Source organism: Nilaparvata lugens, chromosome X (assembly GCF_014356525.2).
Source record: "Nilaparvata lugens isolate BPH chromosome X, ASM1435652v1, whole genome shotgun sequence".
NCBI lineage: Eukaryota > Metazoa > Arthropoda > Insecta > Hemiptera > Delphacidae > Nilaparvata > Nilaparvata lugens.
The window spans coordinates 6518781-6533513 of NC_052518.1; the positions used below are offsets into that span (position 1 = coordinate 6518781).

At 34.1% G+C, this 14733-nt stretch overlaps 1 protein-coding gene across 1 annotated transcript; it reads right to left on the reverse strand.

Moving 5' to 3' along the window:
• Positions 1-2034: 2034 nt before the first annotated feature.
• LOC120354756 lies at positions 2035-10430 on the reverse strand. The gene is made up of 4 exons (XM_039442318.1): positions 10251-10430; positions 6900-7001; positions 5808-5947; positions 2035-2248 (listed from the first exon to the last, which is right to left on the reverse strand). The coding sequence occupies exons 1-4, from the start codon at positions 10383-10385 to the stop codon at positions 2239-2241; spliced, it is 387 nt and encodes a 128-aa protein (XP_039298252.1). The 5' UTR covers positions 10386-10430; the 3' UTR covers positions 2035-2238.
• Positions 10431-14733: the final 4303 nt, after the last annotated feature.

A 14733-nucleotide genomic window follows, 5' to 3' on the forward strand; every position in this document is an offset into this window, starting at 1 on the left:
GTATTATATTGTATGAGTTTTTTATGAGGAACGTATATTAGTTTCATACATCTAATAATCTCATTTCAGTATCTAATTTTTATTATCTCTTTCTTATTGATCTCTTTTCGTTAGAATAACGTTAGTAAAACTTTTTTGTATTACATTAGTATATTGGTTTCATATATGAAATTGTATAATTTACGATCTCTTCTTTTTCATTATTGAAAGGAAAAATCTTCATCAAAGGCTGCATCAAAGGCTGATTGTATTGTAATCTAATTGAATTTCTAATTTTGTAAATACATTTCTGGAAAAAAAATTAGTCGTGATTTCTTGACCCTTCTCTTGATTTAAAAAGAATTTCAGACCTGAAAAAGTTAAATGATGTTTTTTCAATCATTATAAGTGTGTTGATTTTTCACTGTGGAAATGTCTGAACAGAACATATTCAATGAAATTAATATGATTTATAATTAAAGTTTGAAAATTTGTTGTGTTTTATCATTTAGTCTGCTGGAATTAATTGCACGCTATTCTTGTAATTTTTACATTCATTTAGATAGCATACGAAGATATCCCATGGCATAGGGCGTTTATGTTCCAATTTTCAATGTTAACTCAAGCCTATAGTCCTTGTAGTTTTTTTTTGGGAAGCTATATGATGCTGGTAGGTTATCATACTATGCCGTTCTTACATCTCACTCGGCCAAAACAGACAGTAGTCGACGCAGTAATCGGTTTGAGTTAACAAAAACCGCCTTGAAATTTGGGACATGAACAACGTTTACCATGGGATATATATTCTTATACTATCTTTTCTCTACGGTATAACTCTACATTAAACCATCTGGAAACCTGAATGTTTCCATGAAGCTGTTAAAAGACAGGATCTTCTCTTACGAGGATCTAATTTTTAAAAATATCTTATTGGTATGGAGAGACAAGCTCATTTCAAATATAGTTACCGTAGACTATAGTGAGGTCCACGTTATAATGACAGTATTTGATCAACTTTGGTTTTGCTATCCTTCTCTATCATTCGACAAAGCCGGTGGTACTATCCTTTTCTAGGTCCACAACGATGCCAATTATGTTTTTGACAGTGTAGAAATATAATTAATTGATGCAGAGAATCGGCATCGCTATTCTCCTATCTTTATCCACTGTCATTATAACGTGGACCTCACTATAGTTTATTACACAATAAAACCAACAACACAAATAAATATATATTATATAATTTTATTTATATAGCCTCCTTGGAGCCTGGATGAGTATGCAAAATAAAATTATCATATTGTAACACATTTTACATAGGACGGCGTGGCCAATCCTTCAAACAAAGATTTACAGATCACATTATCAATAAATCAATCAATAAATTTTTGTGAGTGAAGTAAGAAACATGTACTTCTTCAATTAAATTGTGAGAAAGAGATAGGAAATCTATATTCATTAAGGATACATTTACAATGTTGGAGAGAAAACTGAACAGAGAGATAGATAGAGAGAGAGAGAGTTAGAGAAAGTGGTTATGATAGAGGGAGAGATAATATAATTACTATAATAGGGTAATATGTTTGTAGAGTTATGGTTAGGCCTATCACTTGTACGATCTGGGAACTATGTCTGATTGAATACAGAACTTTTATTTGTATGAAAAATTCCTAACGCCCCGCTTTCTAAGAACATATATACTTACTCTAGAACAACTTTACTTATGAGTTTCTCATGAGTAGAAATAGTAGAAAACATTGTTTTTTTCGCACAGATCACATCCAGGCTTTAGAAACAACAGAATCATCTTTTGCAACCCATTTTGGATGAAAATGGGAAAACCTATTTAAATATTAATGCCAATGAACTCATCATAATACATTAAACAAGTGAACGATATGAACTGAATAATACATTAAACAAATGAACGAGATATGAACTACAAAATACATTAAACAAGTGAACGACATAAACTTAATCTATTTTTCCTTCTCTTCCTTCTCCTTCTCTTTATCTTCTCCGTTCTTCTTCTCCTCACAGACTTTGCAATCATCTTTTGCAACTCATTTGGATGAAAATGGGCAAACCTATTTTAATATGGATGGTAACCTCATCATAATTTATAAAACAAGTAAACGATATAAACTTAATACAAAATACATTTAACAAGTGAACTATATGAACTTAAACTAATTTTTCTTCTCTTCCTTCTCCTTCTCTTTCTCTTCTACCTCCATCTTCTCCTCACAGACGTCGAAACTAACGCTGCCTGTAAAACAATAAATAAATCATTTACTTTTTCAAATAAATGACTGCATGTTGATATTTAAATAAGAAAATGATGTGTTCATATTTATAATAGTAAATATCATGATACTGCATTATTATAGTATGTTGTGGTGTGAATGATATTAAATTCATGTGTTTAATAATAAATACCTTAATGCATTTGAAGATTTTTCATTGGAAGCTTTTTGAGTTGAAAAAGAAAATATTATTTCAATCAACTTGAAAGATAGAATAACAACGTCTTGCATAGGTAGTGTAAATTTTATTTGCGGATGATGCCCACGTGAGCTTTTAGCTTGTGCGTGGCTAATTGAGTTTATCGAATGAATGTCTATGCCTATCGGCAGGATTCGAACTCATGACCTGGTATCGCTAGCAGACTCAAGGTGCAACACCTTAGTCGTCTCTACTATCCTGGCCGGCGAAGTTGTTTCAACTACCCTTAGCTTACCGGATTGTGTGAGTGCTTTGTCCATTCTAGACCAATAGACACTTAATTTGAAATAGTTATTTGTGCAACTAGAGCGCAAAGTGACAGTTTACTGCACCGAAAGAAACGTTTACGCCCGAGCCGTAGGCGAGGGCGGAATGGTTTCTTGAGTGCAGCAGAGGAACTTTGCGCACGTATTTCACATTATTTTTTTCCTACAGTTACCATTGAATATGAAAAGTGGGTAATTATGGGTAAAATTCCCTGAAATCCATCAAATATTTTTCTGTGTAATTTTATTATTAATAAATAAAATTGAATAATAATGTAGTAGTAAATGAATGAAGGGGCGGCTGTCACTCATGTCGCTGTCCTCGTTGTCCATCGTTATTATTATAAACACTGTGCACCTCACTATACCACAGTCACTGTTACCAACTTAATTTTGATTTTGCTGCACTGGTGCTCCATATAACCTACTAACTATTTTGCGTTGCCATGTTGCAAATCTGGAGTGCAAACAATTTTTTTTTCCTACCGCTACCTCGGAAAGTGACCATTCTGCACTGATTGCAGGCCGCAAAGAATCAGTTTTCCGCACTAGTGCGCAAAGTGAGTTACTTTGCGTACCCAGATTTGCAGCATGACAACACAAAATAGTTATTAGGTTATATGGAGCACCAGTGCAGCAAAATCAAAATTAAGTTGGTAACAGTGACTGTGGTGCACGTTATAATGGCAGTGGAGAACAGCGTTCCCTTGCCATTATGTGCCTTCATTATAGTCATTTCAATGCTTACATAACATAAGCCCCCTTCAAGCAGTCAGATAAATTTGCAAATGAATCACTAATCATTATTATTATTCAATTTCAAATAAATTAAGGTTTTATTAATAATAAAATTACACAGAAAAATATTGATGGAATTCAGGGAACTTTACCCAAATTACCCACTTTTATATTCAATGGTAACTGTAGGAAAAATTTAATGTGAAATACAGGCACAAAGTTCGTTTGCTGCACTCAAGAAACCATCATTCCACACTCGCCTACGGATCGTGCATAAACGTTTCTTTCGGTGTAGCAAACTGTTACTTTGTGCACTAGTTGCACAAATAACTATTTCCTACAGGTACCTTGGAAAGTGACCATTTCTGCACTGATTGCAGGCCGCAAAGAATCACTTTTCCGCTCTAGTGCGCAAAGTATTACTTTGCATATTATCTTGCAGCCATCCCAATCAGCTGTTGACATTGTTGGCGTGTATTTTGAATGCGAATTTGTTCTATCTATATTTTTTCTGATTTTCAAATAAATAAAAATGAGAACTCATTGAATTATACATTTTGAATATTATTAATTATTCATTATTCATTATTCCAAATGATATTTTTTTCATTCATGAATTGATTGGTTGAAAAATTATTTAGAAATTAAGATTCACTCAAAATTATTCAAATTTTCAAATTTATATTGGCATATCGATTATTAATTTTCAATTGGATTATCAAGTTTTAAATTATTAAAGTTGTTATTAATAACAAAATTATACAGAAAAACATTTGATGCATTTCAGGCAATTTCACCCATAATTACCCACTTTTCATATCAATGGTAACTGTAGGAAAAATTAAATGTGAAATACGTGCGCAAAGTTCCTCTGCTGCACTCAAGAAACCATTCCATTAAGTAGATATTTTTTTAGTAAAAGTTACTTTCGGTGCAGCAAACTGTCACTTTGCGCACTAGTTGCACAAATAACTATTTCCTACAGATACGTTGAAAAGTGACCATTTCTGCACTGATTGTAGGCCGCAAAGAATCACTTTTCCGCTCTAGTCCGCAAAGTATTACTTTGCGTACTCCAGATTTGCAGCATGACAACGCGAAATAGTTAGTAGGTTAAATGGAGCACCAGTGCAGCAAAATCAAAATTAAGTTGGTAACTGTGACTGTGGTGCACGTTATAATTATGGCAGTGGACAATGATGACTGCGACAGCCACTACATGAGTGCCGCCTTCATTCATTTACTACATTATTATTCAATTTAATGAAATTAAGGTTTTTATTAATAATCAAATTACACAGAAAAACATTTGATGGATTTCAGGGAATTTTACCCATAATTACCCACTTTTCATATTCAATGGTAAGTGTAGGAAAAATTTAATGTGAAATACGTACGCAAAGTTCCTCTGCTGCACTCAAGAAACTATTCCGCCCTCGCCTACGGCTCGGGCGTAAACGTTTCTTTCGATGCAGCAAACTGTTACTTTGCGCACTAGTTGCACAAATAACTATTCCCGCACTAGAGCGGAAAAGTGATTCTTTGCGTTCTGTAATCAGTGCAGGAATGGCCACTTTTCAAGGTAACTGTAGGAAAACGATTTTTTCTTCCCGTTCGAACAATCTTATAAATCACTGTTTGCAACCGGAAAAAACAATCGAATCTGAAATTTGTATTCTCCTAAAGATAAACTTTCAACTGATTCATTCGATTCAAAATTAATACTGGTAGGCTAAGTTTCGTTCGGATTTGTATGCAATCATCAGGGATTTGTAATATATAATTTTAAAAATTGGCAGTAAGAGCGAAACCATATCAGGCGTTTTCAGAGTCGGCAGGGCAGGAAACACTCCGATTGGCTAATTGAGTTGGCGCCTGAAAAAACGCCTAATATGGTATCGCACTAAGTGTCTCTCATACAATTTTATCGTCCTGGCATTCTGTTCATCTGATAAAGTCATCTAAACATAGTGTATCATTCTATAAATAGATTATAATAATCTATAAATGAATTATATAATATATAAATCTATATAAATAGACCAATTACTCAATACCCACTCACAAGCTAAAGGCTCATGTGGGGCATCATCCGCAAATAAAATTGACAACTACCTATTCAAAATTTGTTATTCTATCTATCAAGTTTATTATATCTATATAAATAGATTATAATTTTCTCATTCGTTAAAATTTTCTAAGCTTTTGTACTCCCCAGAGCGAAGCTTGGTCCCCTGATATTATATTTGATATGAATATCAACTGTCGTATGTTTGTTTTGTAGAATAAGGAAGAACTTTGATTGATTGAGTAAGTTACCTGTTTTCCCGAAGACGCATACAAATTTCCATAAATACCAGTAAGGCATAAATGTCCATTGTCTGTGTAACGATAAAATAGCCATCTTGCATTTGCTGGCGAATGTATTTCGGGTTTGTAGTAATCGGATCCGCATTTGGCTGCAAACAGAACACACATTTCTTCATCAATCACCCAACTGAACTATTTTTGTTTAATCGTTATCAACTTTACTCCAGTTTCAATATTATTATCACTTGCTTGGATTGGGTAGGCCTACGTTAGTTTTTTTCTGTAACATTTATTTCTAATTACAATAGCTTACATATTTATTATAATTGTGTTTGTGCAATTGATTCGTCAAAACGCCCCATCAAAATTATTACCAGGAATGAAATGAATACTCCACTTTAATTATACTCCATTATAATTATTATTTCCCAAGTTACCCTGAATTCATATTTCTTTAAATGCATAGTTAAATTAATTTCATTTCAAGTTTTTGTAATAACATTTCAAATCAGAATTCATTTATTTGCCATAAAGGAACGGTAATTACAGATTAATAAAATAAATATCAATTACAATACTGAGAAAGAACATTTCCATAACGTCTAACAAGACTTTGATAAACATATCACTTTAAAATGTGCATAATACTGTAGATATTGATGATTATCATACTGTATAATTCAACGGACAAAATACGGTCCAACATATTTGTATTATGGTATATTTTGTAGGAAGAATTAGACTACATTTTAGTAAGCAGTTGTAATTACTGAAAGTATATAACAGCTCTATATAGTTCTTATATCCTATCGGGTAGCGCACAAGTTTATACTCATGCTAGTCAAGTCACAAAATGGATAAAAAGTATTTTTTGACTTTTGCAAACAATGTAGAAAACATTGTCAATGTATTATCGACAATTGGTCAGCAACACGATGTTTTGGAAGATATGGGTATAGCTGCTACAACACCATTAAGTTGCAATATTTTTAATAATATAATAATTATATTAGCAATTTGTAGAGTACCGGTAATAAGTTTCAAAAATCATAGAATTAGCCTATTTTATTTTAATGAAATTATTAAAATATGGTTACTCACCAAATAATGACCGTAATTAATAATCAGGAACGTAGTCACGTAGAATACCAACACTTCCTTATAGGTGAACAAATTATCCATCAATTTTATGCAAGCATAGACCTGGAAATGAAAGAGTTTTGATTAAGATCAACATTTCTCTAAATAATCTTATTTTAATAAAATACATGGCCAAATTTTCATTACAATACAGTACTAATTTAATTTTGCAGGAATTTTGTCTGTTCGGAATACTTGATATAAGTATTATTCGTCTAAGATTAGTTTGCACTTTGTGTTATTAAATTCCGTCATGGAAATCAACATTAATTAAATTTCTGCTCTTCTGTAATTTTACATTGATTATAAAATATCAGTGCAGAAATGTGAATTGAAGCCTCTACAATTTTTCATGAATAAAAACTTCTTAATAGCTTTGAAACATAATAAAGAGTGATTCAAAATGAAAGTCGAACTTCAAACAATTTTATTTATTTTGTGAAACGGTGCACACAAACCAATTTTACATCAAATTACTCTCAGAGGCATCAAGTTTATGGGGTTATATCTGCTCTCCTTTTGTGACTCGCTGAAAAGTAGGGTCCATAAACGATGTTTTGTGAAAATGCACAAAAAAACGTTCAATTGGGCGAATCTCGTTATTCATGCTCCACTGTTTGATGAGGCTTTTTGCTTCCCCATACGCTGACATATTATGTCAATTGACTTTTCAGCTTACATCGCTGTGAACCGTGAAATTTGCCTGTGTTATTCACTTTTTTTAAATAGATAATTGAATCTAGGAAATTCATTTTGATCTTTCTGTATATGCCTAAACAAACCATAAACAAGTGCCTCAAGTTTTATAAATATAGGCCTGTAATGTGTCTAATGAGACGACTTTTATATTCGCTTCATATTTAATAATAGGGATAATGTTTTTTAGAGCCTTACACATTGAGAGATATATTCCACTTGAAGAATGGCTATAATGAGTAGAAACATTATGTGAATAATATCTATAAATAAGTAAGTAATTAGCTAGTTTTTGCCAAGAAAAATATCTGAGAGTGTCACCAGTAGGTAGGAGAGATGAAGATCGGACCTTACATATTTCAACAGGTAGACGAATTTGTCTATCTGGGAACATTTGTGACAGTAGTAGTGGGAAAGTCTCAGCAGAGATTAACAACCGGATGATGGTGGGAAACAGTGCATACGATGCTATCAAGTTATTCAAATCTCGAATGCTATCAAGAGCTACAAAATTACAATTATACAAAGCATTGGTGAGGCCTGTGGTGTGTTACGCTGGAGATATGCAGATTAGATTTCTTTATTCATGTATGTTAGAATACAGACTGAGAGTCTGGAATATATCTCAAGGAGTTTGTATTTTGAGGAAATTTTGAGAGTCTGCGGATTGAGAGATTTGAATGAAAGGTGGTGAGAAGAACCGTGGGCCCTGTTTTTGATAATTGTCTCTGATGAGAAAGAAAAATTTTTGAAATAGAGGAGTTCTTAAACAATGGTGACATTGTGCGGTAGTTTATTAAAGCTGTCAAAATAAGATGGATGGGACATCCATGTTGAGAATAAGAGATAAATATATAGAAGGAAAGTATAGGCTACACAACAAAAGAAGAAAAGGTCGACAGAGAAATAGGTGGACGGATGATGTGGACCGCAATCTAAGGACGCTTGGAGTTCGTAACTGAAGGAGGCAGGCCAAGGATCGTGACAGATGGAGAGGCTATGTGAGGGAGGCCTAGGGTTGTAAAGACCTACAGAGCTGAGGAGTAAGTCAGTAAGTTCGTATGGCTTTTTGCGTCCCCAACGGCAAGGTCCCACCTGGCTTGAATATATAATTTGAGCCGTCAATGGGCCTTACGACAGTCCATACTTCAGCCAGGACCGCAATTTATCAAGAACAATAAAACATAAGAAGAATACTTCAGGGCTTTTATTCAATTTTAATGATTGTAGAAGCCAAGGAAAAGTGTCTAAAAGATTATAATATTAGAATGAGAGCAATAATAATTAATTGAAAACAATTTATTGAATAAGTAATAAGAGTAACAGAGTACTATCATGGAGAAACAACAGCTTAAGTAGATATCCCACGGTATAGGGCGTTTATGTCGCAACTTTTACTGTTATCTCAAGCCGATTACTGTCGATTATTGCCGATTTTTACTGTTTTGACCGGGTAAGAGAAGAGTGTATGAATGGCACAATATGAGAGACTACCAGCGTCATAAAGCTTCACGGGGAAGAACTACGTGGACTATCAGCTTGAGATAACAGTAAAAGTTGCTACATAAATGCCCTATACCATGGGATATCTACTTATGCTATTGTTTCTCTATGGTACTATCACTCTCATAGACTACATACTCAAAACAGCATGAGAGATTTTTGTGAGTGAAGTAAGAAGCATGTACTTCTTCAATTAAATTGTGAGAAAGAGATAGGAAATCAAATTTTTAGACATTTCAGACATTTACAATGTTGGAGAGAAAATTGAACAAAGAGAGGGGGGGGAGAGAGAGAGAGTATGAAAAAGTGGTTGTGATAGAGGGAGAGATAATATAATTATTATAATAGTTTAATATGTTTGTAGAGTTATGGTTAGGCCTATCACTTGTACGATCTGGAAACTATGTCTGATTGAATACAGAACAGTTATTTGTATGAAAAATTCCTAATGCCCCGCTTTCTAAGAACATTTACTTACTCTAGAACAACTTTACTTATGAGTTTCTCATGAGTAGAAATAGTAGAAAACATTGGTTTTTTCGTACAGTCGTGTGAACTTATACGTGAACCCTCATGAGAACCGATGGCTTTTTACAATAATTCATAATCAACAAAACATAAATTCATTGAAAAGCAGGGTCAAGTCAATATACCACCAAAATTATAAAAGTTTAGTTATGTTTTACATATCATGACTATTCACCGTAGACGTCCTTGATCATAAGATGCTACATCATGTAAAAGGTTGTAAATGATTTTATGCCTACTAATTCTCCAAAGTTTTTGAGTTTGTAATGATACTAAATAAGTTGTTTACAAAACGAAACATTTTGTTGAACTATAGATGGCAGACCTTTGAGTTGACATAGCATGACACCGTGAAATTGAACACAAACTAACTTACTTTGAATAGGCCTACTGTGTACCGGTAATGATAAAATCAGTTACGAAAATAAGAATAATTATTCATTCAAATGATTATTGTCAAGCATGGTCCATTACAACTAAGCCTATTTCAGTACCGCACAGTTTGATCGTAGGCCTATAATGTCTAAAATTATAAAAAATAAAAATTACAAATAGGCCTGTAATGTAGAAAATTTGTCTACTTACGAACAAGGCGACTTGTAACGTATACTTGAACGGAACCGGCTCTCTAGGGTACGTTCCTACAAAGTAGATGAAGTAGCCCAATAAAATTGAATAGAATAATTTTCTACGGAAGAGTTTTCGAAAAAATTCATCCATGTTGATTATTACTTTAATTCAACAAACAAGTAAAGGTCAGACCGAAATGTGTGAAATGATTGTTGCTCTTGCTTGTGTTAGAGCGCTGAAACCCGCCAATTCTGCTGTTGTGGTAAAATACAGTGACCATGGAGTTTGAGGAACATATTGTTGAAACAAACAAATAATTTAAATATTATTTCGTGATTTTTTATTAAAATTTGGAAATATCTATTTTAAAAATTCTATTGTAGTTTTTAATTTATTGTACCAGTACTCATGTATTACTTTAAAATACTCAAAAAATAGATATATATAAAAATTCTTTTAATTATAAAATTTTCCAATCTCCAGAGTTCCGGCAGTACGAAAAGAAATTTCTAAAGAATGGTGACCGAAAGATTTCTCCGTCGATAACTTTGACTGCTTAATCAGTTGCTCGAAACAGATGTGAATAAAATAAAGGCCTACAAATTTCAACAGGCTTACATTTATCTCAACTCGCATCAGCTGTTTTGTCAACGTTTTTGTTTTTGTGTTCATTATCGGAAACTATCGAATCATTTGGAATAAGACCAGCATTATATTGTCATTTAAAAGCAAAAACCTAACCTACAAATATTTTACTTGTGAAACCAAATACCTTAAAGATGCATAGATTCACATGCAGCGCTAGTGTCGTACTTGGAATTGAAATCGGCCATTGAGGGGGCGGCCTTCAATTTCAAGTAAGAGCTATCATTGGGAAGGCATAGGCATTGTGGGTCTATATCTCTTCAAGGTCTTTGTGTGAAACATTCTTGAACAAAACTTTTTATAGTGTGGTCCACGTTATAATGGCAGTGGATAAAGATAGAAGAATAGCGATGCCGATTTTCTGCATTGATTAATTATATTTCTACACCGTCAAAAACATAATTGTCATCGTTGTGGACCTAGTAAATGATAGTACAACCGGCTTTGTCGAATGATAGACAAGGATGGCAAAACCAAAGTTGATCAAATACTGTCATTATAGCGTGGACCTCACTATAGGTTTCGTTCACATATTGTTTCACTATTTCACTGTTATCCATCCGCTGTAGGCCTACATGTTCATACCATTTAAGCTGCCTCTTTTCAATCCTCTTACATTTCTCATCACAATTTCATCTCTTATTCTGGTGTTTCAGATTCTATCCCTTCTTGTCCCTAATTTTTTAGTTTATGGTTATTCTATTAATCAAATGAAGTTATTTCTTTAATTATACATAAGGTAAATTACGTAAACAAACAATTATTTTTGTCATAACTTTTGTATTGATGTGCAAAATAAATAAATGATGAATTGTCTTCCCCAATCTATGACATTTCAATTGTCTTTTCTATGACATTTCATTTCCACCATTCTTATTCTATTTTCAAGGCATGATCACATGGGTCAGCTTTCACTCTTGTACAGCAAGATTGGTTCAGTTATTGATCTGTATACTTGGTTCTTTATCCTCTTACCAATCAATTTTTTTACCAAATATACAGTCCTTAATGGACAAGTTAACCAGTGAACCTTTCCTCACCCTGTTCAGCACATCCACATCAATTTTTCCATCTTCAGAGAATCACGCACCCAAATACTAATTTTTCCTACATCAACCTTGAAAAGGTTGACCATTCCTGCACTGATTACAGAACGCAAAGAATCACTTTTCCGCACTAGTGCGCAAAGTATTACTTTGCGTACCGTACTCTTAATACTTTGTGGATTATCTTGCAGCCATCCCAATCAGCTGTTGACATTATTGGCATGTATTTTGAATGCAAATTTGTTCTATCTATATTTTTTCTGATTTTCAAGTAAAAAAATGAGAACTCATCAAATTACCGTATGGTATACATTTTGAATATTATGAATTATTCATTAGGTATTTCAAATAGGCCTAATATTTTTTTTCATTCATAAAATATTGATTGGTTGAAAAATTATTTAGAAATTAAGATTTACTCAGAATTATTCAAATTTTCAAATTAATGGGATCAATTTAATTTATAATTTGAATAAATTATCGATTATTAATTTTCAATTGGATTATCAAGTTTAAAATAGATTATAGTTATTATTAATAACAAAACTATACAGACAAACATTTGATTGATTTCAGCCATCATTTTAACAATAATCAACCACTTATCATATTCAATGGTAACTGTAGGAAAACTTTAATGTGAAATACATGCACAAAGTTCCTCTGCTGCACTCAAGAAACCATTCCGCCCTCACCTGAGGCTCGTGTGTAAACGTTTCTTTTGGTGCAGCAAACTGTCACTTTGCACACTGGTTGCACAAATAACTATTTCGACACCTGGTCAAGCAGCTCTCACTCAACACTTATTTCCATATTTCCCCCTCCTACCTTTAAGATCACCAACACTTTGCTCTTCCTTTCATTAAAAACCATTCCTTTTTCTTTCAGTTCTTCTGACCATTCTGTCCCAGCTTGCTATGATAGAGTTTTTCTGAAGACTTAGAGATCAGGACTATATCATCAGCATATAGGAGGGCTCTTGTTGCAATTGGTTTCATATTCCCAAATAATCCACTACCATGTTCTGTGTCGACCTCTTGCACATCTTATGTATATTATCCATCACTAGGATGAATAGAAGAGGGCTGAGACTGTATCCCTGTTTCACACCCTTCTCAATTGGAAATTCTTGACACATCTCCTCCAATTCTTACTTTGGCTTATATTCCCTCATCTACACTTCTGATGGTTTTCACAAGTCTGGGAGGAACTCTTATTTTACTCATCACCTTCCATATCTACTTCCTTGGAATTGTGTCAAACGCAGCCCTCAGGCTCAGAATAGCCAAGTAAACATTCTTCCCTCTCTCAATGAATTTAGAGCATATATTTCGGAGTGAGGAAATAAGTTCCTCGGTCTGCCTACCTCCTCTGAACGCCAGTTTTTCCTCTTCCATATCCTGTTCCATCACCCTGGCTGAGCATTCCTCCAGAATCAATGTGTAAATCTTCATACTCAGCTGGGACAAACATGCAGCTCTATAGTTTTTACAGTCTTGAATGCAGCCTTTTTTGTGAAGAGGAATGGTATTGTTTTCCTTCCATTGTGAAGGAACTATTTCTAGCTGCCATATTAAATTCAACAAACTCAGCAGTTTCACTGTCAGAATATCCCCTCCCCATTTGATCAATTCTGGAGCAATCCCATTGCTCCTGCCGTCTTACCGACCTTTTGATTCTTCAACCTCATTTCTGAGGTAATACATGTTAATTTCTGATGTTGTACCCTCAATTTCATCCAGCATAGGCATACCTTCATTCTGAGCATTATCTCCAGCCATATGCTCACTCCAAGGAAGTAGATTATGGAAGGTGTTGAGTAATAAAAGAGTTCCTTCCAAACTTGTGCAAGCCATCAGAAGTGTGAATGAAGGAATGTCAGCCAAAGTACGAATTGAAGGAGATGGGTCAAGAGAATTCCCAATTGAGAATCACACCTTTCTCAAAGGTCGGTAAATGGCAGGAGGTGATGGGATTGCTCCAGGATTGATCAAATGGGGAGGAGATATTCTAACAGTGAAACTGCTGAGTTTGTTGAATTTAATATGGCAGCTAGAAATAGTTCCTTCACAAAGGAAGGAAAAAAATACCATTCCTCTTCACAAAAAAGGCTGCATTCAAGACTGTAGAAACTATAGAGCTGTATGTTTGTCCCAGCTGAGTATGAAGATTTACACATTGATTCTGGAGGAGTGCTCAGCCAGGGTGGTGGAACAGGATATGGAAGAGGAAAAAGTGGCGTTCAGAGGAGGTAGGCAGACCGAGGAACTTATTTCCTCACTCCGAAATATATGCCCTAAATTCATTGAGAGAGGGAAGAATGTTTACTTGGCTTTTCTGAGCCTGAAGGCTGCGTTTGACACAATTCCAAGGAGATATGGAAGATGATGAGTAAAATAAGAGCGTGGGTCTCATCTGACCGAATCCCAAAAGGTCGAAGAGTATACTTTCCCATATGGTCGAAACCCATCTAGCCGATGAGATTCGACCATTTGCAATGAACTACAACATTTTTCTATCAAATAGGACTCGACTGTTCGAGAATCGGTCAGATGGGAAAATCAAATCTTTGACCTTTTGCAACAGTTGAGATTTTCGGCCAAATGGGATTACTATTAAAACTTTTCGATCATTTGGGATTCAACCATTTGGGAAAGTACAAGTTTCAATTCTATCATTTGGGATTCTTCAATTGTTGATCTTTTGCGACAAAATAATAATTTTGACCATATGGGAATCGGTCATTTGGCATGCCACTAAACTTGTACTTTCCCAAATGGTCGAATCCCAAATGATCGAAAAGTTTT

Coding starts and splice junctions, on each gene's coding strand:
- LOC120354756 (XM_039442318.1), bottom strand. CDS start 10,385: ATGGATGAATTTTTTCGAAAACTCTTCCGTAGAAAATTATTCTATTCA. Junction 7,002..10,250: donor CGTTACAAGTCGCCTTGTTC/GTAAGTAGACAA, acceptor TTTCATTTCCAG/GTCTATGCTTGCATAAAATT. Junction 5,948..6,899: donor TTAATTACGGTCATTATTTG/GTGAGTAACCAT, acceptor TTCTGTTTGCAG/CCAAATGCGGATCCGATTAC.